This window comes from Heptranchias perlo, chromosome 24, assembly GCF_035084215.1.
Source record: "Heptranchias perlo isolate sHepPer1 chromosome 24, sHepPer1.hap1, whole genome shotgun sequence".
Lineage (NCBI taxonomy): Eukaryota > Metazoa > Chordata > Chondrichthyes > Hexanchiformes > Hexanchidae > Heptranchias > Heptranchias perlo.
The window spans coordinates 50,318,474-50,340,476 of record NC_090348.1 but is presented as its reverse complement, the minus strand read 5'-3'; the positions used below and the strand labels follow the sequence as shown (position 1 = coordinate 50,340,476).

The following is a 22,003-nucleotide window of genomic DNA, read 5'->3' as shown; positions in this document are numbered from 1 at the left end:
GAGGTAAACTATTACTGGGGGTACACTATAGACCTCCAGACCAGGGTGAAAGTCTTGATCTGCAACTGTGGATTAGAAAATTTGACTTTTTTTATTCGTTCACGGGATGTGGGCGTCGCTGGTGAGGCCAGCAGTTACTGCCCATCCCTAATTGCCCTCGAGAAGGTGGTGGTGAGCCGCCTTCTTGAACCGCTGTAGTCCGTGTGGTGACGGTTCTCCCACAGTGCTGTTAGGAAGGGAGTTCCAGGATTTTGACCCAGCGACAATGAAGGAACGGCGATATATTTCCAAGTCGGAATGGTGTGTGACTTGGAGGGGAACGTGCAGGTGGTGTTGTTCCCATGCGCCTGCTGCCCTTGTCCTTCTAGGTGGTAGAGGTCGCGGGTTTGGGAGGTGCTGTCGAAGAAGCCTTGGCGAGTTGCTGCAGTGCATCCTGTGGATGGTGCACACTGCAGCCACTGTGCGCCGGTGGTGAAGGGAGTGAATGTTTAGGGTGGTGGATGGGGTGCCAATCAAGCGGGCTGCTTTATCTTGGATGGTGTCGAGCTTCTTGAGTGTTGTTGGAGCTGCACTCATCCAGGCAAGTGGAGAGTATTCCATCACACTCCTGACTTGTGCCTTGTAGATGGTGGAAAGGCTTTGGGGAGTCAGGAGGTGAGTCACTCGCCGCAGAATACCCAGCCTCTGACCTGCTCTCATAGCCACAGTATTTATATGGCTGGTCCAGTTAAGTTTCTGGTCAATGGTGACCCCCAGGATGTTGATGGTGGGGGATTTGGCGATGGTAATGCCGTTGAATGTCAAGGGGAGGTGGTTAGACTCTCTCTTGTTGGAGATGGTCATTGCCTGGCACTTATCTGGCGTGAATGTTACTTGCCACTTATGAGCCTAAGCCTGGATGTTGTCCAGGTCTTGCTGCATGCGAGCTCGGACTGCTTCATTATCTGAGGGGTTGCGAATGGAACTGAACACTGTGCTGTTATCAGCGAACATCCCCATTTCTGACCTTATGATGGAGGGAAGGTCATTGATGAAGCAGCTGAAGATGGTTGGGCCAAGGACACTGCCCTGAGGAACTCCTGCAGCAATGCCCTGGGGCTGAGATGATTGGCCTCCAACAACCACTACCATCTTCCTTTGTGCCAGGTATGACTCCAGCCACTGGTTGTGGAATCGCTTAGCTCTGTCTATAGCATGTTGCTTCCGCTGTTTAGCATGCATGTAGTCCTGTGTTGTCGCTTCACCAGGTTGGCACCTCATTTTTAGGTACGCCTGGTGCTGTTCCTGGCACTGTTGCTGGCATGCTCTTCTACACTCCTCATTGAACCAGGGTTGATCCCCTGGCTTGTTGGTAATGGTAGAGTGAGGAATATGCCGGGCCATGAGGTTACAGATTGTGCTGGAATACAATTCTGCTGCTGCTGATGGCCCACAGCGCCTCATGGATGCCCAGTTTTGAGCTGCTAGATCCATTCTGAATCTATCCCATTTAGCACGGTGGTAGTGCCACACAACACGTTGGATGGTGTCCTCAGTGCGAAGACGGGACTTCATCTCCACGAGGACTGTGCGGTGGTCACTCCTACCAATACTGTCATGGACAGATGCATTTGCGACAGGTAGAGTGGTGAGGACGAGGTCAAGTAAATTTTTCCCTCGTGTTGGTTCGCTCACCACCTGCCGCAGGCCCAGTCTAGCAGCTATGTCCTTCAGGACTCGGCCAGCGGTGGTGCTACCGAGCCACTCTTGGTGATGGACATTGAAGTCCCCCACCCAGAGTACGTTTTGTGCCCTTGCAAGTACGTTTTGTGCTTCCTCCAAGTGGTGCTCAACATGGAGGAGGACTGATTCATCAGCTGAGGGAGGGCGGTAGGTGGTAATCAGCAGGAGGTTTCCTTGCCCATGTTTGACCTGATGCCATGGGGTCCAGAGTCAATGTTGAGGACTCCCAGGGCCACTCCCTCCTGACTGTATATCACTGTACCGCCACCTCTGGTGGGTCTGTCCTGCCGGTGGGACAGGACATACCCAGGGATGGTGATGGAAGAGTCTGGGACGTTGGCTGAAAGGTATGATTCTGTGAGTATGGCTATGTCAGGCTGTTGCTTGACTGGTCTGTGGGACAGCTCTCCCAATTTTGGCACAAGTCCCCAGATGTTAGTAAGGAGGACCTTGCCGGGTCGACTGGGCTTGGTGTTTTGCCGTTGTCGTGTCCGGTGCCTCGTGGTCTGATGCCGGGTGGTCCATCCGGTTTTATTCTTATGACTTTTCGTAGCGAGATTTTACAACTGAGTGGCTTGCTAGGCCATTTCAGAGGGCAATTAAGAATCAACCACATTGCTGTGGGTCTGGAGTCACATATAGGCCAGACCGGGTAAGGACGGCAGGTTTCCTTCCCGAAAGGACATTTGTGAACCAGATGGGTTTTTACGACAATCCGGTAGTTTCATGGCCATCATTACTGATACTAGTATTTTAATTCCAGATTTTTATTTAATTAATTGAATTTAAATTCACCAGCTGCCGTGGCGGGATTTGAACTCATGACTCTGGATTTTAGTCCAGGCCTCTGGATTACTAACCCAGTAACATAACCACTATGCTACCGTACCCGACCTGGTAAAGTTGGAGATTTCAACTTACCAGAAATTGACTGGGACAATAATGTCTCCACTGGTAAGGGAATGGATATCTAGAGTTAATGGAAGACTGTTTTATGACTTAGTTTGTAAAAGAACTAACAAGGGGAGAAATCACCTGGATGTGATTGTCCCTATTACTCAATCAAATCTCCAACACAAAGGAGGCTTTAAGTACCAGTGATCATAATGTGACCACATTTAACATTACAAGAATTGGAGAGGTTAACTAAAACCCAAATAAAATTGCTAGATTTTAAGACCAACTTTATTCATTTGAGAAGTCTTGTCAGAGTGAGTTGAACATGGCTGGGGGAGTTGAGAAACTACTGGATTTCAGTAAGGCCTTTGATACAGTTCCTCTGGAAAAACAGCTACTGAAAATAAAGAAAGCAGGAGGAATCAGTGGAAATATATTACAATGGATACATAATTGGTTGACCAATAGAACCCAGAGGATGGGGGGGTACAGGGATTGTCATCAGCCGGGGGTCTGTTTTGGGACCTCTTGTTAAATATCTTCATAAATGATCTGGAGCTCGGAGTCACAAGCACAGTGGCTAAATTTGCAGATGGTACAAAGCTAATGAAAATGGTAGACTCCAAAGCTGAACAGGATAAGTGAGCACTAAAACGAACATAAGTTTTAAAAAAAAAAATCGAGACTGCAATCGTTTCAAATTCAATTTCTATTAGAGAAACTTGAAACACAATTGACAGAAGGAAATAAAAGAACTGAAGATTGCCATCTAAAGAATCAGTCAGTAAGGGGAGATCATGTGAATTTGGATCAAAAGTTGAGATTTTTGTTGGTTACGTGATCATGGAAAGTTTGCAGCACATTTGGCCCATTGAGTCTGTGTCGGCTCTATGCAAGAGGAATTCAGCTATTCCCACTCCCCCGCCCTATCCCCGTACCGCTGCAATTTTTTTTCCGTTTTCAAGTACTTATCCAGTTCCCTTTTGAAGGCCATGATTGAAGCTGCCTCCACCACCCCCTCAGGCGGTGCATTCCAGATCCTAACCACTCACTGTGTAAAAGCCACCTTCAATGATTTGTGTACGTATACTCCCAGATCTCTCTGTTCCTATACCTCTTAGAATTGTGCCCTTTGATTTATATTGCTCTTCATTCTTCTGACCGAAATGTATCTCTTCGCATTTTTCTGTGTTAAATTTCATCTGCCACATGTCCGCCTGTGCCACCAGCCTGTCTATGTCCTCTTGAAGTCTATCACTATCCTCCTCACTGCTCACTACACTTCCAAGTTTTGTCATCTGCAAATTTTGAAATTATGCCCTGTACACCCAAGTCCAAGTCATTAATATATTCCTTCCTGCTTGTAGAACACAATTAGTGGAGGGTTTTTCCAGCAAGCAGATGGTGTAATTAAACCATAAAAAACTTTCAAGCATCAGTAACAAATGTCCTGCAGCCCTGTTAGAGAAAGACAAAAAGCTGATCATTGAACATATATTTTCAATTGACTCATAAAAAGTGAGAGGACATTGAAAGGATGGAATGTACTTGGCTACAGGCATCGGATGAAGTTTGGAAGTTGTCCAAGAAGTGATATCTAGGATGCTATTCGAGGAAATCACAAGAAACAGTGGTTACTCGGGAGAGAAGGAATGATAGTGTTGAGAAAAGACAAGTGGTAATTATAGGCATTCTATTATTACATGGTCAGATAGGCTTTTGAGACCACAGCTGAATTCCTCCAAATGTCTCTTGCTTCCCAGGTGCCAGAGTGAGGGATGTAATAAGAATATGATTGATTTTTTTTTAAAAGGAGTTTGAAGAGCTCGATGTTAAAAAGCAGATCTGCAGGGTAGTAGTCTCAGGATTACTCTCTACCACACGCCAGGAAGAATCATAGAATGGTTACAGCACAGAAGGAGGCCATTCGGCCCATTGAGCCCGTGCCAGCACTTTGTAAGGGGAATCCAGTTAGTCCCATTCCCCAGCTCTTTCCCCGCAGCTCTGGAAATTTTTTCCCTTCAAGTAGTTATCAAATTCCTTCTTGAAAGCCATGATTGAATCTACCTCCACCACCCTTTCAGGCAGCATTCCAGATCTTAACTGCTTGCTGCGTAACAAAATTTTTTCTCATGTCGCCTTTGGTTCTTTTGCCAATCACCTTAAATCTGTGTCCTCTGGTTCTCGACCCTTCCACTATTGGGAACAGTTTCTCTTTATTTACTTTATCTAAACCCGTCATGATTTTGAAATCTACTCTTAACCTTCTCTGCTCTAAGGAGAAACACCTAGCTTCACCAGTTTATCCACGTAACTGAAGTGCCTCATCCCTGGAACCATTCTAGAAACTCTTTTCTGCACCCTCTCTAAGGCCTTCACATCCTTCCTATGATGCGGGCCCAGAATTGGACACAACACTCCAGCTGTGACCGAACCAGTGTTTACGGATATGATGTAATAACAATTACAGCAACATGGCTGCAGGGTGACCAAAACTGAGAGCTGAATATCCAAGGGTATTCGATATTTAGGAAGGACAGGCAAAAAGGAAAAGGAGGTGGGGAGGTGTTAGTAAAGGATGAAATCAGAGCAATAGTGAGAGAGGATAGTGGCTCAGTAAATCAAGATGTAGAATCAGTCTGGGTGGAGTTAAGAAGCATCAAGGAGCAGAAAACACTGGTGGGAGTTGTCTATAGGCCTCCAAACAGTAGTAGTAATGTAGGGGACGGCATCAAACAGGAAATTAGAGATGCATGTAACAAGAGTACTACAGTAATCATGGGTGACTTTAATCTGCTTATAGACTGGCTAAACCAAATTAGCAATAATACTGTGGAGGATGAATTCTTGGAGTGTGTACGAGATGGTTTTTTAGACCAGTACGTTGAGGAGCCAACCAGGGAACAGGCTATCCTAGATTGGTACTGTGCAATGAGAAGGGGTTAATTAATAATCTTGTTGTGCAGGGTGCTTTAGGGAAGAGTGACCATAACATGATAGAATTCTTCATTAAGATGGAAAGTGAAGTCGTCCAATCCAAAACTAGGGTCCTAAATCTAAACAAAGGAAACTATGAAGGTATGAGAAGTGAGTTGGCTATGATAGATTTGGAAGCTTCGTTAAAAGGCATGACGATGAATAGGCAATGGCTAATGTTTAAGGAATGAATGCATGAATTGCAACAATTCTACATTCCTCTCTGGCGCAAAAACACAAAAGGAACATGGGATTGGTGGTAATATACTGGCATGGATTGAAAATTGGTTAACAGTCAGGAAATAGAGAATAGGAATAAACGGGTCTTTTTCGGGGTGGCAGGCAGTGACTAGTGGGGTACCGCAGGGATCAGTGCTTGGGCCCCAGCTATTCACAATATATATCAATGATTTGGATGAGGGAACCAAATGTAATATTTCCAAGTTTGCTGACGACACAAAACTAGGTGGGATTGTGAGTTGTGAGAAGGATGCAAAGAGGCTTCAAGGCGATTTAGACAAGTTGAGCGAGTGGGCAAATACATGGCAGATGCAGTATAATGTGCATAAATGAAGTTATCCACTTCCAAAGGAAAAACAGAATGGCAGAGTATTATTTAAATGGTGATAGATTGGGGAATGTTGATGTACAAAGGGACCTGGGTGTCCTTGGACACCAGTCACTGAAAGCAAACATGCAGGTGTAGAAAGCAGTTAGGAAGGCAAATCGTATGTTGGCCTTCATTGCAAGAGGATTTGAGTACAGGAGCAAGGATGTCTTACTGCAGTTATACAGGGCCCTGGTGAGACCACACCTGGAGTATTGTGTGCAGTTTTGGTCTACTTACCTAAGGATATACTTGCCATCGAGAGAGTGCAGCGAAGGTTCACCAGCCTGATCCCTGGGACGGCAGGACTATCAAATGAGGAGAGATTGGGTCGACTCGGTCTGTATTCACTCGAGTTTAGAAGAATGAGGGGGGCTCTCATTGAAACATATTAAATTCTGACAGGGCTAGACAGACTGGATGCAGGGAGGATGTTTCCCCTGGCTGGGGGATCCAGAACGAGGGGTCACAGTCTCAGGATACGGGGTAGGACATTTAGGACTGAGATGAGGAGAAATTTCTTCACTCAGAGGGTGGTGAACCTGTGGAATTCTCTACCACAGAAGACTGTGGAGGCCAAGTCACTGAATATATTTAAGAAGGAGCTAGATAGATTTCTAGAAACAAAAGGCATCAAGGGGTATGGGGAGAGTGGGAATATGGTATTGAGATAGAGGATCAGCCATGATCATATTGAATGACGGAGCAGGCTTGAAGGGCCGAATGGCCTACACCTGCTCCTATTTTCTATGTTTTATAAAGGTTCAACATAACTTCCTTGCTTTTGTACTCTATGCCTCTATTTATAAAGCCCTTGATCCCGTATGCATTTTAAACGCTTTCTCAACCTATCCTGCCACCTTCAAAGATTTGTGCACATACCCCCAGGTCTCTTTGTTCCTGCACCCCCTTTAGAATAGTACTATTTAGTTTATCTTGCCTCTCCTTATTCTTCCAGCCAAAATGTATCACTTCGCAATTCTCTGCGTTAAATTTCATCTGCCAAGCGTCCGCCCATTCCACCAGCCTGTCTATGTCCTCTTGAAGTCTATTACTATCCTCCTCACTGTTTATATCCTTCAAGCAGACGAAATCGAAGTTCTCAGCCGAGGGCTCAATTTCTGCCCCACCACCAAAATGGATCCCACTAGTCTCGCGGCGGACACAGAGGAATTCATCAGGAGAATGAGGCTCCGGGAATTCTACCACAAACCCCAAGATTTCAGCAGCGAACCCAATGAGACAATCGACGATCCGGAACAGCAGACAGAGGGATCCGCGGTACAGCAACCGAAGAGGAAAGAGTCAAACTGGACTCCTCCGGAGGGTCGCTGCCCTCAGCTGGACATGTATGCTCAAGCTGTCAGGAAATGCGTCAATGCCAGATTCATCAGCCGCACTCAGAAGACAGTCCAGAATATCACCCGAGCACAACGCAACGCCATCAACGCTCTCAAGACCAACCGCAACATCGTCATCAAACCAGCGGACAAAGGAGGAGCCATAGTCATACAGAACAGAACAGACTATTGCAAAGAAGCATACCGACAACTGGACAACCAGGAACACTACAGACGGTTACCCGCAGATCCGACCAAAGAACACACCCACCAGCTCAACAAACTGATCAAGACCTTCGATCCAGACCTTCAAAGCATCCTACGCACTCTCATCCCACGTGATCCCCGCGTGGGAGACTTCTACTGCCTCCCAAAGATACACAAAGCCAACACACCCGGACGTCCCATCGTATCAGGCAACGGAACCCTGTGTGAGAACCTCTCTGGATACATCGAGGGCATCCTGAAACCCATCGTACAGGGAACCCCCAGCTTCTGTCGCGACACTACAGACTTCCTACAAAAACTCAGTACCCACGGACCAGTTGAACCAGGAACACTTCTCACCACGATGGACGTCTCGGCACTCTACACCAGTATCCCCCACGATGACGGCATCGCTGCGACAGCATCAATACTCAACACCAACAACAGCCAATCTCTGGAAGCCATCCTACAACTCATCCGCTTCATCCTGGATCACAATGTCTTCACCTTCGATAACCAGTTCTTTACCCAAACACACGGAACAGCCATGGGGACCAAATTCGCACCCCAATACGCCAACATTTTCATGCACAAGTTCGAGCAGGACTTCTTCACTGCACAAGACCTCCAACCAACACTATACACCAGATACATCGACGACATTTTCTTTCTATGGACCCACGGCAAGGAATCACTAAAGAGACTACACGATAACATCAACAAGTTCCATCCCACCATCAAGCTCACCATGGACTACTCCTCAGAATCAGTTTCTTTCTTGGACACACGAATCTCCATCAAAGACGGGCACCTCAGCACCTCACTCTACCGCAAGCCCACGGACAACCTCACGATGCTCCACTTTTCCAGCTTCCACCCTAACCACGTCAAAGAGGCCATCCCCTATGGACAGGCCCTGCGAATACACAGGGTCTGCTCAGACGAGGAGGAACGCGATGGACACCTACAGACGCTGAAAGACGCCCTAGTAAGAACGGGATATGACGCTCGACTCATCGATCGACAGTTCCGACGGGCCACAGCAAAAAATCGCATAGACCTCCTCAGGAGACCAACACGGGACGCAACCAACAGAGTACCCTTTGTCGTCCAGTACTTCCCCGGAGCAGAGAAACTACGCCATGTTCTCCGCAGCCTTCAACATGTCATCAATGAGGACAAACACCTCGCTATGGCCATCCCCACACCTCCACTACTCGCCTTTAAACAGCCACCCAACCTCAAACAGACCATCGTTCGCAGCAAATTACCTAGCTTTCAAGAGAACAGCGTCCACGACACCACACAACCCTGCCACAGTAACCTCTGCAAGACATGCCAGATCATCGACACAGATACCACCATCACACGAGAGGACACCACCCACCAGGTGCATGGTTCATACTCCTGTGACTCGGCCAACGTTGTCTACCTCATACGTTGCAGGAAAGGATGCCCCAGAGCATGGTACATTGGCGAGACCATGCAGACGCTGCGACAACGGATGAACGGACACCGCGCAACAATCGCCAAACAGGAGGGTTCCCTCCCAGTCGGGGAACACTTCAGCAGTCATGGACATTCATCCACCGACCTTCGGGTAAGCGTACTCCAAGGCGGCCTTCGAGACACACGACAACGCAAAATCGTCGAGCAGAAATTGATAGCCAAGTTCCGCACCCATGAGGACGGCCTCAACCGGGATCTTGGGTTCATGTCACGCTACACGTTACCCCACCAGCGAACAAATGTTATCTGTTTTTAATATAATGGGTCATTTGCTGGCTTTCTCTGCCTTCCGGATGTTTCTGCCTCTCTCTGTTTTTTTTTCCTGTTTGTTTTTTTGTTGAATGTGTATTCGGGGGTTCTGCAGGTGACACCTCTCTGTCTGAACACGGTGATTGCCTTGGCAACGGGCAGTTGCAGGGGCAGTCTGTAAACACCATGTATTGTTCTATATGTATAAATGCGTAGGCTTCAAGGAGATCCTGAACATTTACCTGACGAAGGAGGAAGCCTCCGAAAGCTTGTGAATTTAAAATAAAATTGCTGGACTATAACTTGGTGTTGTAAAATTGTTTACAATTGTCAACCCCAGTCCATCACCGGCATCTCCACATCATGTTTATATCCTGGTGAGGGAGAAGTAAATACATCAACATGTGGCGAGGAGGTTTCAGATTTCCAGTGGATTCGGGCAAGTTGTGGGGCGAGGGGAGGTCCACCGACAGGGTGGTTTACACAAAAACTGAGTGACTCGCAATATCCTCACAGGGTGAATGCAGCAACGGTGAGGGTGTCAACTAGTGGGGCGGGGGAGAGGGCACATTTTAGAACAAAATAGAAATATATCACTGCTTCAAACAGCACATCAAAAATCAAAGAACTTCTCCCAAACCTATATAAAAAAAACACTCATGCATTCACTAACATGCATCCACACTCACGTACACACACTCACACTCTATTCCAAAAGTAATATTTTAATATATATTTTATTAAATTTCAGTTAGCTCTTTTTCTAGGCACAATACAGGACTCTGTGGAGATCACAATGTACAGACTAATAGAAATCCCAAACTCTACACAGTTGCTGTATTTTACAATCTGGACTCTCGCCTATCTTTATACAGGATTGTAAATTGAGACTATTTACAAGGAATTATCTTCATCATATTTCAAATAAAAGCATTTTCAAAGTTAAAAGCTTGGGGCAAAAGTAAAATGGGTTTAAATGTGAGAAGGGACAAAGGAAAGAAAAGATTTTGTCACTTCTTTATAAACTGAACAGCCCTGAATAGAGGATTTTAAAAATCCAAAAAGGATGGCTCATTATGATGCCAAAATATTTCACACATAATATTGCACGAGATGGTGCTTCCTCTGCCCAGTTGCTGTCAGATCCCTGAAATGATACATCAGTCTCGGGTTCTTTCATACGGATACCAACTTAACAATTTTCATGTTTCTGCTGACTACCAGCTTGTCAAAGTAGTACCTGCTTAGAGAATAACTTTCAACAGTAAGTTCTATCGAAAAAGGGGGCTACAGCCAGACTCTTACCTGGATCAACATGAAAAGGGGCTTCACTCCCACTCTCACTTGGTTCCATGTCTGATCAGCATTTCTGCAGTTGGGAACAGGCAAGGAGAGCTTAACTCCCACTCAATTACTGGGAAAGGTAGGTAAGTGCTGGAGAAAACGCAGATTCTAATTCGATGAGGTTGATGTAGGAAATTATACATTAATTTCATCTTCTCCCCAAAGTGTCCGATCTCTTGTGTTGAAGCAGTGAAACCTTCTACTATGCCAGGTGCAGACCTGATGTTAGCCAGCAGACGCCCCTCTGCCCCAATCCCTTTGGGGGGATGGGGGAGAACCCCTTTATCCCCATCTCGTTGTCGCAGGCTCACAATAATGCACCACGATGCACCACACAACACAGCAGCAACTGCAGAAATCGGTCAGCGTGATGCAATGGACCAGCGGCACGGTCCTTTATCACTGGGACCTGGGTCTGAATTGTGCCCAGTCTCTCCTCTTAGCCTCCTATACTGCTCTTAAACGAAATGGGTTTCCTCAATCCCAGTCTAGTACCAAGTAGGACCCGAATAGCTGGTGTGGGAAATGGGAGTGATGTTGGTGTGGTTGGTGGATGATGGCAGTTCTCACCTTGAGATAATGCAGGTCATTGTAAAAATGTAGTTTAAGCGTTATCCTGTACCTAACCCATGCTGTTCCTTGCTTTGGGAGTGTTTGATGGGACAGTGTAGAGGGAGCTTTACTCTGTATCTAACCCTGTACCTGCCCTGGGAGTGTTTGACGGGACAGTGTAGAGGGAGCTTTACTCTGTATCTAACCCTGTACCTGCCCTGGGAGTGTTTGATGGGACAGTGTAGAGGGAGCTTTACTCTGTATCTAACCCGGTACCTGCCCTGGGAGTGTTTGACGGGACAGTGTAGAGGGAGCTTTACTCTGTATCTAACCCTGTACCTGCCCTGGGAGTGTTTGATGGGACAGTGTAGAGGGAGCTTTACTCTGTATCTAACCCTTGCTGTACCTGCCCTGGGAATTTTAACTGGGAAAATTAAAGGAAGCTTTATTCTGCACCTGACGCTTCCTATAATCGATCTAGCGTGTGCTGGATTGTGTCACTGGATAGAAATGTGTTCCCTTACCTTGACAAATGGGGGAAAAAAATCTACGTTTCATTTTAAAAAGTTGTTAGTTTTCCCCAACCATCACTCATTTTTAAATTATCAAGCTCAAGGTGGAACTCTCGAGGTGCTGGCTCCATGTCAGTAACCTATAGTAACCTACCGTAACCCACATGGGTGTGGGGCAATACTGGAAGCTCCCTGATGTTGCTTAGGCTCATTAATCACAGTGAAGTTGCTGATTTGGTGCAGAGGCAGTTTCACAAATCCTGGTGAATTCTGGTAAAAAGGAAATAAACTGCAAATGCTGGAAATACTGACGAATGTTTCAGGTGTCGACCTTTCACTGGACAACACCTGTCAGCCTTCCTAGCATTTTCAGGTTTTACTCCTAGTGCATTCTACATACAACAACCAGCGCAGAGTGAGAGTGAGAATGTGAATAAGAGAGACCAGGCCTTCTGCACTCACTCAGCACCTAAGTGTTCCCCCTCACCCCCAGTATTAATGAAATGCCCTTTAATTTAGAAGCAGATATCATTCATCAGATTGTACTCAGTCCTTTCAAGCTCCAGAATACATTCAAACATTGTGTGACATTGGGAACATTGCCAAACCTTGAAATATTCAGCTGTGTTTTAAGGACAGTGCCTTTCTACAATGAAACTAGCACAAGTACATCTCACACCTTCCAGGATCTGAAACAGTGGGTCCCAGCAATATTTCTCCCATCTCCAGCATGACCAGTCTGGGCACTGCAGCAACTTTTAACCTTGAATGTTAGCAGTTAACAGCTGGAAATGAGTATATTCAACAGAATCTGAGCAGGGATCTGACAGCACAGGGACTACAGGCAACATTACAGAGCTTAGGATACTGTAAAACAAGACAGAGAGACATGGAACAAGCAAGAGCTGCAAAAGTACAGAAACATTGTCAGAGGCAGAAAGCAATTTGGACAGCGAACAAATGACAGATGAGAGTGAGAGAGAGCACGAGCTTGTGAAATAGATTCTGGTATCAATATTCCTAAATTGGCAACCACATTACTAACACTAAACAGGATAAGATGCCTTTACCATTTGTAATTGGAAACCATATTTTGAAACGGCCTATGCAAATCTGAACGCAGTCTCCACCTCCCTCATCTCTGAATCAGACGGCCTGAGACTCAAGCCCACCAGTTTCATTCAATTCATCCTCAAAATATGGACATGTCTGTGTTTGAGACAGATTTGTCGGGTGTGACTGTGGTGTCCTCTCCGCAGTGTCCGACAGCCAAGAACATGACTATGGTTCTACCTGTTGTACTTTATCTCCATTCCCACATCCAAGTCTCCAGGATGGTGAAGAGGAGTGTGATGTTCACCTCTCGAGCTGCCCGATCCAGAGCTCAGGAATCGTGGAATTTGCTGCTCTCCAGCACCTATTAGCTGGCCATGGACGAGTAGACATGCTTATGAAGCCCTAATTGCAATGTGTTGGGGTCATACACAATGTAGAGACACCCGCCAGTGTACAGCTGGCACAATGCCACTACTTTCTTCAAATAGTATTGCAAACAATGCAAATACAATACATGTGGATACACAACAATTTGTAAATATCATCCGACCTGTACAATGATGTCTAGGAAGCTGTTGCATAAATAGAACAAGGATTAAACTATGTACAGCAGAATCAAAGTTACAACACTGCTAAGATAACCCCACAGCTGTGATGTTTCTGTGCAACCGCCTGTGAGAGCGGGAAGACCTGACCCCCTCTCCCTCCCAATGGGGGAGGGGGAGGGGGAGGGGGGGTGGGGGGGAGGGGGAGGGGGAGGGGGAGGGGGAGGGGGGGTGGGGGGGAGGGGTAGCCCAAGCCCGCTGCACACAACCCATCACAGCTGCCTTTGTAAACACATTGAGCACACACCAGCTACCCCTTATTGCATAAGTTAATATTGAACTAATCACACAAATACATCCCTCATTGTCCTACAATTTGAAGAGCTCTATTCATTTTAAAGGAACAATAACACTCACTCACTGTGAGCTGCTCAGTAAACAATCACACACAATCCTGTACCTTTAACCCTCTCCTGTTCACACAGGCTGCAAGTGGCTCAGTTTCCTTCGACAAAATTGGCTACAGATTTCTGCAGCATTCCTGATCTGTGTAGGAGAGAGATTCCACTCAGAAAGCTGACACATTGAAAAGCAGACCCGAGCAAAAATTCCCACCTCAGTTTATAAACAGCAGTTTTCCTCCCATTATTTTAGCCTACCTTTTGTGTAAAATATTCCGTCCGAGGCCAGAGACTTTCTACCTTAACCCTTTCTGGAGATGCTTTGATTCCCACTCTGGGGCTGCAGCCGTTCCCACCCGTGTAGCCCCATCCCCCACCGCAGTGGCCTGTACTGATTCTGTGGACTGACAGGTTGTAGCATCTCACAATGAACCAGTCCCAAACACTTCCCACATATTGGACACATTTCACAAGGTCTAAAATAAAGGCAGCTGTAATGCCCAACAGTGAATCAGCAGCCTCCCTCTCTCAGGCCATGCAACTAATCGAATGTATTTGTCTCAAGCTTTGCTGGAACTTTTAAACTCATTTGGTGAAAGTGGTGTTTTTAGGTTATGCTATTTGGGCAATGAGTTGCTGATCTAGAATATCATTCCTAGTTTCAGGGGTTTGGCCACCAAAGTTCCACTGAAAGTGGCAACAGAATTAAACACATAAATTAGTCCAGAGCCAATAGCAGAGGAAGCCTTTCTGTGTGAAAGGCCCTGAGCAAAAAAGGGTTAAAGGGCTTAGTTTTTACTTTATACTCATTCTAACCTGTAACCATCTTTAGTGGTGGTGTGTGTGTGCGACATGTGCTCTCCCAGCATTCCCCCTCCGAGCAGCTCCTGACTCAAACGGAAAATCACCAACAAATGCACAAGTCAATCAAGGGAGGGTTACCAATACTGGATTGGATAGCAAGGCATCCAATCACCATCCTCCCTCATTTCTTTTGGACTCTGTGATTGGGTGGCCAAGGAGTCGCAAGTTCCCATAATGTTCTGGTTCCTGTGGTTTTAATACAACATTCGCTATCTGCTAGCGACAGAGGTCCAGGCAATACGAGCACTATTCTCAGCGCTACACGGGCAATGCCTGCAGTTCAAGGTGCTCACGCATCGGACAAGCAGCTCTGTATCTTATCAATCCACTGCTGGGCACACTGGCTGTCCTGGGCACAGAAATTGTAAACTCTTTTTGTTGTCTTCAGCTACAGAGTAAAATATAAAACAGTCAGTTTCAGGTAGCACTCAATCTTGAAATACAGACAGAGACATTTAAGGGGTGAGTTGTTGCTGATAGAGACTCACATCGAAGAATGCTTTCTCCTCAATGTTTTTGGGTGCTCCCATTGCTGCAGTTCCCAGAGTAACAGATTCCACCTCCGCCAGGTCCACAATCCCCTTCACATCTGTGTCTGACTTGCTGTCGTAATATCTCAACTGGAAAAGATAGCACAAATTTCTGGAATGTTGGCAAAATTAAAGCCCGTGGGATTAAAGGGACAGTGGCAGTGTGGATACAAAATTGGGTATGGGACAGAAAGCAGAGAGTAGTGGTGAACGGTTGTTTTTCAGAATGGAGGGAAGTATACAGTGATGTTCCCCAGGGGTCAATATTAGGACCACTGTTCTCTTTGATATATATTAATGACCTGGACTTGGATATACAGGGTATTATTTCAAAGTTTTCAGATGACACAAAACTCAGAAATGTAGTAAACAATGTGGAGGATAGTAACAGACTTCAGGAGGACATAAACAGACTGGTGAAATGGGCACACATGGCAGATGAAATTTACCGAGAGAAGTGTGAAGTGATACATTTTGGTTGGAAGAATGAGGAGAGGCAAAATAAACTAAATGGTCCAATTTTAAAGGTAGTTCAGGAGTAGAGACCTGGGGGTGCACATACACAAATCTTTGAAGGTGGCAGGATAGGTTGAGAGGGCTGTTAAAAAAGCATGTGGGATCCTTGGCTTTATTAATAGAGGCATAGAGTACAAAAGCAAGGAAGTTATGCTAAACCTTTATAAAACACTGGTTAGGCCTCAGCTGGAGGATTGTGTTCAATTCTGGTCACCGCTCTTTAGGAAGGTTGTGAAGGCCTTAGAGAGGGTGCAGAGGAGATTTACTAGAATGGTACCAGGGATGAGGGACTTCAATTATGTAGAGAGACTGGAGAAGCTGGGGTTGTTCTCCTTAGAACAGAGAAGGTTACGGGGAGAAAATCATGAATGTTTTTGATAGAGTAAATAATGAGAAACTGTTTCCAGTGGCAGACAGGTCAGTAACTAGAGGACACAGATTTAAGGTGATCGGCAAAAGAGCCAGAGGCGACATGAGGAAACATTTTTTTATGCGGCAAGTTGTTATGGTCTGGAATGCACTGCCTGAAAGGGCGGTGGAAGCAGATTCAATAACAACTTTTAAAAGTTGTAAACAATTTTACAACACCAAGTTATAGTCCAACGATTTTATTTGAAATTTACAAGCTTTCGGAGGCTTCCTCCTTCCTCAGGTAAATGTCAGGAACTCCTCGAAGCCTACACATTTATAAATCACAGAACAATACATGGTGATTACAGACAGTCTTTGCAACTGTCCGTTGCCAAATGCGTAGGCTTCGAGGAGTTCCTGACATTTACCTGAGGAAGGAGGAAGCCTCCGAAAGCTTGTAAATTTCAAATAAAATCGTTGGACTTGGTGTTGTAAAATTGTTTACAATTGTCAACCCTAGTCCATCACCGGCATCTCCACATCACAACTTTTAAAAGGGAATTGGATAAATACTTGGAGGGAAAAGATTTACAGGGTCATAAGGAACGAGCAGGAGAACGGGACTAATTGGATTGCTCTTTCAAAGAGCTGGCACAGGCATGATAGGCCGAATGGCCTCTTCCTGTGCTGTACCTACAATGATACTATGTTCCCAGCCTGCAGCCAAGCAGCACAACATTGAATCCCCTCCTTGGTTTGTATGACATCATCTCTCCTCTTTAAGACTCTCAGGAGACGCACCTTATCCCGAGCAAGGTGCGGAGTTCTCCGCCCGGGCTGTGTTTGCACCTTCACTGGGCAACTAGACAAGAGTGAGGGAGGTGCTGATACCGGGGAACGAGACAGGAGGGAGGGAGGCGCTGATACCGGGGAACTAGACAAGAGTGAGGGAGGTGCTGATACCGGGGAACTAGACAGGAGGGAGGGAGGCGCTGATACCGGGGAACTAGACAGGAGGGAGGGAGGCGCTGATACCGGGGAACTAGACAGGAGGGAGGGAGGCGCTGATACCGGGGAACTAGACAGGAGGGAGGGAGGCGCTGATACCGGGGAACTAGACAGGAGGGAGGGAGGCGCTGATACCGGGGAACGAGACAGGAGGGAGGGAGGCGCTGATACCGGGGAACGAGACAGGAGGGAGGGAGGCGCTGATACCGGGGAACGAGACAGGAGGGAGGGAGGTGCTGATACCGGGGAACGAGACAGGAGGGAGGGAGGCGCTGATACCGGGGAACGAGACAGGAGGGAGGGAGGCGCTGATACCGGGGAACGAGACAGGAGGGAGGGAGGCGCTGATACCGGGGAACGAGACAGGAGGGAGGGAGGCGCTGATACCGGGGAACGAGACAGGAGGGAGGGAGGCGCTGATACCGGGGAACGAGACAGGAGGGAGGGAGGCGCTGATACCGGGGAACGAGACAGGAGGGAGGGAGGCGCTGATACCGGGGAACGAGACAGGAGGGAGGGAGGCGCTGATACCGGGGAACGAGACAGGAGGGAGGGAGGTGCTGATACCGGGGAACGAGACAGGAGGGAGGGAGGCGCTGATACCGGGGAACGAGACAGGAGGGAGGGAGGCGCTGATACCGGGGAACGAGACAGGAGGGAGGGAGGCGCTGATACCGGGGAACGAGACAGGAGGGAGGGAGGTGCTGATACCGGGGAACGAGACAGGAGGGAGGGAGGCGCTGATACCGGGGAACGAGACAGGAGGGAGGGAGGCGCTGATACCGGGGAACGAGACAGGAGGGAGGGAGGCGCTGATACCGGGGAACGAGACAGGAGGGAGGGAGGCGCTGATACCGGGGAACGAGACAGGAGGGAGGGAGGCGCTGATACCGGGGAACGAGACAGGAGGGAGGGAGGCGCTGATACTGGGGAACTAGACAGGAGGGAGGGAGGTGCTGATACCGGGGAACTAGACAGGAGGGAGGGAGGCGCTGATACCGGGGAACGAGACAGGAGGGAGGGAGGCGCTGATACCGGGGAACGAGACAGGAGGGAGGGAGGCGCTGATACCGGGGAACGAGACAGGAGGGAGGGAGGCGCTGATACTGGGGAACGAGACAGGAGGGAGGGAGGAGCTGATACCGGGGAACGAGACAGGAGGGAGGGAGGCGCTGATACCGGGGAACGAGACAGGAGGGAGGGAGGCGCTGATACCGGGGAACGAGACAGGAGGGAGGGAGGAGCTGATACCGGGGAACGAGACAGGAGGGAGGGAGGCGCTGATACCGGGGAACTAGACAGGAGGGAGGGAGGCGCTGATACCGGGGAACGAGACAGGAGGGAGGGAGGCGCTGATACCGGGGAACGAGACAGGAGGGAGGGAGGCGCTGATACCGGGGAACGAGACAGGAGGGAGGGAGGCGCTGATACCGGGGAACGAGACAGGAGGGAGGGAGGCGCTGATACCGGGGAACGAGACAGGAGGGAGGGAGGCGCTGATACTGGGGAACTAGACAGGAGGGAGGGAGGCGCTGATACCGGGGAACGAGACAGGAGGGAGGGAGGTGCTGATACCGGGGAACTAGACAGGAGGGAGGGAGGCGCTGATACCGGGGAACTAGACAGGAGGGAGGGAGGCGCTGATACCGGGGAACGAGACAGGAGGGAGGGAGGCGCTGATACCGGGGAACGAGACAGGAGGGAGGGAGGCGCTGATACTGGGGAACTAGACAGGAGGGAGGGAGGCGCTGATACCGGGGAACGAGACAGGAGGGAGGGAGGTGCTGATACTGGGGAACTAGACAGGAGGGAGGGAGGCGCTGATACCGGGGAACTAGACAGGAGGGAGGGAGGTGCTGATACCGGGGAACGAGACAGGAGGGAGGGAGGTGCTGATTGGGGAACGAGACAGGAGGGAGGGAGGCGCTGATACCGGGGAACTAGACAGGAGGGAGGGAGGTGCTGATTGGGGAACGAGACAGGAGGGAGGGAGGCGCTGATACCGGGGAACTAGACAGGAGGGAGGGAGGCGCTGATACTGGGGAACGAGACAGGAGGGAGGGAGGCGCTGATACCGGGGAACGAGACAGGAGGGAGGGAGGCGCTGATACTGGGGAACGAGACAGGAGGGAGGGAGGCGCTGATACCGGGGAACGAGACAGGAGTGAGGGAGGCGCTGATACTGGGGAATTAGACATAAGAGATGGAGACGCTGATACCGGGGAATTAGACAGGAGGGAGGGAGGCGCTGATACCGGGGAACTAGACAGGAGTGAGCGAGATGCCGATACTGGGGAACTAGACAGGGGTGAGAGAGGTGCTGATTGGGGAACTAGACAGGAGTGAACAGGCTGGTGCAGTGTTACCTGATGTTTGGTTTTATCGAGTACAAACCAGCGTGGTTTCCAAGCCTTCAGTAAAGCTCCCCTCTTGTAAAGGATTCCCTCGTATGACCTGGAGACACAATGCAAACATGAAGAAAACACTATGCTCAAGCATCAGAGTATACTTAGAAACAGTGCTTTCACAGAACGGTCCCAGCTCTCTCCTTGTCTTGTTCATTTGCAACAGTTAGAAGCTTTTCTCCATCGGTGCGGTTATCACTGCTTTGCTGGACTACACTGTGTGGCAGGTCTCTTCAGCAAAGTATTACACTTCAGGCTTTTCCTAATACTTACTCATGGACAGGCTGCAATTTCTGAAAGTAGACCAGTCCCTTATGAACCGAAACCAGTGTCTGGTTCCAAACCCTGTTCGGATTAATGTAGCATTAAACCCTCAGTACTGTAATCCATTTACTGGAGAAAATGTGGGTTTCCCACCACCTTTTCCTGTCACCTCAGAAGGCAAAAAGTAGGACATCACCAGATCAACGTGCACAGGCTAAACTACAGGGTCAGATTTACTAATAGGCAAATTAATACATGGAAGCAAAAAGACACATCAACATACCAACAAAACATACAAACTGTTTAAAAACAAAAGACAAGTCCAAAATTTTTGCCGTTCTTTCCAGTATGTTCTCAGTGACTGTCTGTGCTGACAAAGAGCCCCACCTCCTCTCCGAGTTCCCATTCCTCATGAAGACGGGTAAGATAGAAGACTGAAGATCCCTAGAACATCTGTCCTTTCATCAATAATTGTACAAGATGTGAACAGAGATTTCTGAGCAGACTAATAATCTATTTTTAACACCCGTCAACAACTGACAAATACAACTACGACTGCAAGGCTGGGCTGGTATCAACATCGGAAGCATCTCATCCTTCACTGCGGCTGTGACACGGGCTCTGTTACAGCATTCCTAGGAAGTGCTGCGAGAATAACTTTACACTTATATCAATATATACGTCACTGTCAGTGAAAAATCTATTTTTGTCACAGTGCTGTTAGTTCTGCCCCTCTGTGGCAGCAGGTCTCCCCTGAACACGAGGGAATAGGCCCAGCTGAAAATCTCCGTGGGCTTCTCTTTATTCTTTATTTTAATTATTGTCCCCACAAGTCCAGCAGGCACTTCGATCCAGGGCTCAAACAATATTAGGAGTGAGAGGTGCTGCTGGTGCCCTGACCACTGCTACCCGCCCTGACCACTGCTACCCGCCCATCCCTACCTGTGTTCCTTCAGTCCCAGTGTGGAATTATTCCCTATCTGTGTTCCTTCAGTCCCAGTGCAGAATTATTCCCTATCTGTGTTCCCACAGTCCCAGTGTGGAATTATTCCCTATCTGTATACCTTCAGTCCCAGTGTGGAATTATTCCCTATCTGTGTTCCTTCAGTCCCAGTGTAGAATTATTCCCTACCTGTGTTCCCACAGTCCCAGTGTGGAATTATTCCCTATCTGTATTCCTTCAGTCCCAGTGTGGAATTATTCCCTATCTGTGTTCCTTCAGTCCCAGTGTGGAATTATTTCCTATCTGTGTTCCCACAGTCCCAGTGTGGAATTATTCCCTATCTGTGTTCCTTCAGTCCCAGTGTGGAATTATTCCCTATCTGTGTTCCCACAGTCCCAGTGTTGAATTATTCCCTATCTGTGTTCCTTCAGTCCCAGTGTTGAATTATTCCCTATCTGTATTCCTTCAGTCCCAGTGTGGAATTATTCCCTATCTGTATTGCTTCAGTCCCAGTGTGGAATTATTCCCTATCTGTGTTCCTTCAGTCCCAGTGTGGAATTATTCCCTATCTGTGTTCCCACAGTCCCAGTGTTGAATTATTCCCGATCTGTGTTCCCACAGTCCCAGTGTGGAATTATTCCCTATCTGTGTTCCTTCAGTCCCAGTGTGGAATTATTCCCTATCTGTGTTCCTTCAGTCCCAGTGTGGAATTATTCCCTATCTGTATTCCTTCAGTCCCAGTGTGGAATTATTCCCTATCTGTGTTCCTTCAGTCCCAGGGTAGAATTATTCCCTATCTGTATTCCTTCAGTCCCAGTGTGGAATTATTCCCTATCTGTATTCCTTCAGTCCCAGTGTGGAATTATTCCCTATCTGTGTTCCTTCAGTCCCAGTGTGGAATTATTCCCTATCTGTGTTCCCACAGTCCCAGTGTGGAATTATTCCCTATCTGCGTTCCTTCAGTCCCAGTGTGGAATTATTCCCTATCTGCGTTCCTTCAGTCTCAGTGTGGAATTATTCCCTATCTGTGTTCCTTCAGTCCCAGTGTGGAATTATTCCCTATCTGCGTTCCTTCAGTCCCAGTGTGGAATTATTCCCTATCTGCGTTCCTTCAGTCCCAGTGTGGAATTATTCCCTATCTGTGTTCCCACAGTCCCAGTGTGGAATTATTCCCTATCTGTGTTCCTTCAGTCCCAGTGTAGAAT

General features: G+C 47.8%; 1 protein-coding gene across 1 annotated transcript in view; it reads right to left on the bottom strand.

The window, feature by feature from the left end:
• Positions 1-10,225: 10,225 nt before the first annotated feature.
• sbf1 (SET binding factor 1) overlaps positions 10,226-22,003 on the bottom strand; it is a 359,704-nt gene continuing 347,926 nt past the window's right edge. The window contains exons 40-42 of the mRNA XM_068005308.1: positions 19,553-19,640; positions 15,270-15,401; positions 10,226-15,169 (exon numbers count right to left, since the gene is read on the bottom strand). Coding sequence (XP_067861409.1) covers positions 15,071-15,169; positions 15,270-15,401; positions 19,553-19,640 — 319 coding nt within the window. The 3' untranslated portion in view covers positions 10,226-15,070. The remainder of the gene's footprint in view (positions 15,170-15,269; positions 15,402-19,552; positions 19,641-22,003) is intronic.